This window comes from Lactuca virosa, chromosome 3, assembly GCF_052849685.1.
Source record: "Lactuca virosa cultivar CGN04683 chromosome 3, Lactuca_virosa_CGN04683_v6, whole genome shotgun sequence".
Classification (NCBI taxonomy): Eukaryota; Viridiplantae; Streptophyta; class Magnoliopsida; order Asterales; family Asteraceae; genus Lactuca; species Lactuca virosa.
In genome coordinates, this window is record NC_136428.1 from 245052780 (window position 1) to 245057467 (window position 4688).

Below are 4688 nucleotides of genomic sequence, written 5' to 3' on the forward strand. Positions count from 1 at the left end.
TGCGAAACAGCTTTTGGAATTTTAGCCGTCGTCAGTTGTGTATCCTCTCTGTTCCGAAATGCCATTCTAAACTGTCAAGCATCTACCCTCATAATCCTACTTATATGACTTTACCATGAAGCACCCACCTTGTGTGGTTTTCCTGACCTCATCATCTTCAGAGTCTGTTGACCACACCTCGAATCTTCCATCTTCATTGCTTCCTTCTTGCACCATTAACGTCGGCTTTGCACTTTTCTTCCTAAGTTCCTCTATCTTCTGAAGATTGTAGGCTTCATCCTTCTCAGATTCTTTCTTCTCATTTGTCCTCCTAAGCATGCATTCCTTGGCAATGTGATTCTTGCCATGACAATAATTACATTCATATCCAGAATCACCCAGAAGCCTTTTCTTCTTTTTCTCTTCATCATTTTGAGAGTTCTTGAAACTCTCATCTCTAGTCTTTTCGGAACTGGAGTTACCACCCTACCTGTATTTTTTCCTGTAACGAGAGAAGTTTTTCTTATAGAACATCTTAGGGTTGGAAACTAACAGTGTCTTATCTTCAGTGGAGATTTCACTGTCTGAGAGATCAGATTCTGAATCATCTTTGGTTGCCTTCTTACCCTTCACAACCAATGTTATGGATCCCATTCTTGAAACAATCTTCACCTCCTTTGTAACTTCATCTTTGTGGGATCTCATAATTCCCACAATCTTTGCCAATCAGTAGCTCTTAAACTGTTCATGTACCTTCACAGTGGACACAATAGATTTCCACTCGGATCTCAGTCCGTTGATAAACGTGACTTTTTGCTCAATTACTTCACTCCTGAGATTGTGTTTAAGCATTCTGCTTAACAGATGATTAAAACGATTGAACATTTGATCTAGTTTTTCATCCGACTTTTGTGCAAACGCTCCAAACTCAAATAAAAGTAATGTTTGCACGGAGTGTTCTAAATTAGTGTCACTCAAATAAAGTTCCTTTAGCCTATCCCAGATTTCCTTAGCAGGTGCACATGCACTTACGAGGCGAAAAGTGTCTTGAGGAAGTGCAAACCGTATAATTCTTATCGCCTTGATGTTGCTTATTAGCTTATCTTTTTCATCTTGAGGAGTTTGTATGTTCAACAAGAAGAGCATTTTACTCAGCCTGAGTCTTGATTACTTTTCGAGTTGCCGTGTGCGAAAATGTCTCATGTGTCATCGCCTGCCATATGGTTCAGCCATGTTCTTCAATACCCATAACATAGTCTTCAAAGTGCAACGCCCAGGCTTCATAATCCTGTGGGAAGAGGATTGGAATCCTTGTAGTGGATCCAATACTACTAGAAAGATTGAAAGATAGTAAATGAGGATCTTCGTTTTGCATGATGTCAGGAATTCACTAAAGCGGATATAGAATCAGATGTGTAATAAGTGAATCGAGTTTAGGGTAAAAACCAAAGATCTATATCTGAAGTCTACAATCGATAGAAACGATTGAGACTACAAGAAGGGATCGATAAAAAACACAAAACCCTAATAGAACTCGACAGAAGAGTAGCGAATGGATTACATTATCTCCCGCTTTGATATCAATTGAGAAATGCGAAGAAGATCGGAAATCGTGATCTTCATCGGTTTCAACATCTAGGGGAGATTGTTGAGTATTTGAGACATTGAAACTGATTTGGCATTTTTGTTATATAGGGAAGCCTTTTTAGGGTTTTGTATTTTTGGTAAATATTTTATTTTCCTTATAAATAATTATTAGGTTAGATTATGATGTAAGCTTTTTCCCAGAAAAGGGTTTCTTTGTACGTTCCATTCCAGCTCAATAAGAAACAAAACCTTTGTCAGATACTTGCATATTATGGTGATTGATTCATGATTATTCTTCAAATTTTGCATTCGTCATCTCGTCATTATTCCTAACAGTGGAGTTAGGTCAATGTCTATTTCTGTGTTATTCAAATGATAAGTCAATATGAATTATTCATAACTAGGAGGAAAAGATTTAAGGATCGTGTCAATGGCCAACTCCTTGTCAAAATACACATTGAGCTTTTCCATCCGCTCCACATATCTTTGCATTCATTGCACATGAGCACAAACAGAGTCTCCTTACCTGAACTTGCATGCCATAAGAGACTTGATCACTTTATAGCATTCTTGCCTCGTCTTCTTGTGACACTTTCAGCAAGATTAAGGCACATTTCATATGGGCAGTAGTCCTCATAGAACTTTTGCAGCTTAGGTGCCATAGTTTCAACCATTATGCGAGCGACCTTAGTGGCGTCGTCATGATGTCTTTTGTAGAAAGCTATTTCATCAGAAATAGTAGTTTTTTCATTGATTTCAATATGACGTTTCTTGACAACATAATCTTTGTTCTCATAGAGAATATTCATCTTCAGATTTCTCATCCAATCCTTGTAGTTTGGACCGGTAAGTTCTCTTTTGACATAATCGATAAGAGATTGAAGTTGGCTTTTCGAGTGGAGGTTTGAGAAGCAGGAGCATCAGTGTTTCTAGACATCTATAATAAGAGAGATAGTTTTAGTTATTTGATATAAATCTGTAATATTTTAACCTAGTTTAATATTCAAGGTTACGATCCAAAATACAATTGGAAATTAAGAAGAGGGATGTTGTAATCTAATTACGAATTTATTAAGGTAGGTGAAACGATTCACCAGTTTTAATCTTATGAAATTCCTAGATCATTTGAGATTCATTGAATCACAAACAAGATGTGAATAACCATGCAAACCCGCTTGAAAACCTCGATGCCATTTATCATCTCAAATTGATGTGTCGGTAAACCACACACGCTCCATCAATCATGATAATTTTCGAGTTGTTCCATCATGTCAACTTTATAGTCCCAAGTTAGTGTGTCGGCTAGCCACGCACACTCCATAAACGACTCATAAAGAATGATGTGCGTTTTCATGGATTATTATACATTTCACATTTTTCCTAAAGTAACTAGAGTTGCATTTTAAAAGAAGGTTTTAGTGCTTTATATCATTATACCTTTAATGAGATTATGTCCTATTGAACCCGTTCGGCTAATGAAGCCCCACCACGCAAAGGAGCGGTAGGTGAAAAGGACACCCATTCAACAGTCATTTTATAGGTCATTTCCTTATACCCATCTTATAGCACGGCTTCGTGAATGAGGCCTACTATTTATTCGACTGACTTTTCTTATACATATAGTATCAAACGTCTTATATATATATATATATATATATATATATATATATATATATATATATATATATATATTGTTAGGGGTAGGATCCCAAAATCATATTCAAGATCCTTGATCATCTCGAAGTCTCATGATCCTTAAATATATCACATGATCCTGATTATTATCACAAAATATTTCCTAACATTTATAACGGCTATATTCTACTTTATTTTTCTCACATGTGCAAAATTAGTCAAGACAAGACTTATTCTCAACGGATAATCACTTCAAAAAAGCTTAGGACATGGGAATAGCAAGTCAAGCAACGTGAAAATACTTGTTCAATCTCATACTTCTTGTTGATTAGCTTAGACTAATAAAAACTGTAAATCACATACTACACACACGATTAGCTTGATTACTACACTTGTACTCATATTACTGTCATCGTCTTTGTAAGCTCAGATTTAAATCAATGAAACACAACAAGGCATGTGATCATTATCACCTCCAAAGGTTTTGTTTCGAAGATCCTATAAAAGATTAAGGATTTCCTTGTAACTCACTTGTCTCACTTTGATAATTATTCTATACTTACATTGCACTAACACCACAGCCTCTCATACAATTTGGTTGAATTGCACTTGATCGATTTTTAACCAAAAGAATTTGGTGCCCACCGTAGGGTCGTGGTGTTCACAATCGTTCAAGAATGATGTCTACCCAAATGACCTTATCCTCTTCATTCATTGCCCTTATTTCCCCTAAAAACCTTTCTTCACCCCCAGGTGGAGCTCCCAAGAAAACTTCTGAGACGCTGAAGAAAAACACCTCTCTAGTCGCTACCCAAGGATTTCTGGATCATTCTGTACTGATTTCTAATAACGAGCTCTTCGTTATGGTGAAGAGATTAGAATGACAACTCACTCAGCAGCAGAAGGGCAACACGACGTTACTCAAGGAAATAGAGAGAATGACGGCAGAGATCCACAAACCCCAAGAAGCATCACCCTCGATCTTGCAGCCCAAGATCCTGAACTTTGACAATACTGGTGTTGGATTAGGTGTCTAAGCCCATAACTATAATTGGTATAATATTGATTGACAGTAGCACAATCCTTTTGGGTTGCCCTCAAAGCTGGCAATTGGACAGGATTATTTTGGAGAGAGAGAGAGAGAGCGAGTGATTTGTTATTTGATTAATAAATTGGAATATATAATTTATTAGTATATTATGAGAATAATATATTAATTAGAAATTATAATATTCGATTAATAATTAATCAAAAATTAATTGGAATTAATATTGGGATTAATTGGAATTAATATTGGGATTAATTGGATTAATCTCTTGTGTGCAGGGGTTGTTTGGCAATTTATTGATAGTTGAGAAAAAGGCTCTAGAACCTCCTTGAAAGAGGTTGGATGAAATCTTCTATGAAGGACCTAGAATTTTCATCCAAAGGCTTTTGGATGGAGGCCTGCGGGCTGCTTGGTCACCAAGCAAAGGGATTAGGGTTTC

General features: G+C 36.5%; 1 protein-coding gene across 1 annotated transcript; it reads right to left on the bottom strand.

The window, feature by feature from the left end:
- Positions 1–705: 705 nt before the first annotated feature.
- On the bottom strand, positions 706–1125 carry LOC145164497 (uncharacterized). Its single transcript, XM_079083209.1, has one exon. The coding sequence runs from the start codon at positions 1123–1125 to the stop codon at positions 706–708; it is 420 nt and encodes a 139-aa protein (XP_078939335.1).
- Between the last annotated feature and the right edge of the window lie 3563 nt (positions 1126–4688).

Bases quoted from the DNA above. Each gene is read 5' to 3' on its own strand.
- LOC145164497 (XM_079083209.1), bottom strand. From the start codon at position 1,125: ATGCTCTTCTTGTTGAACATACAAACTCCTCAAGATGAAAAAGATAAG.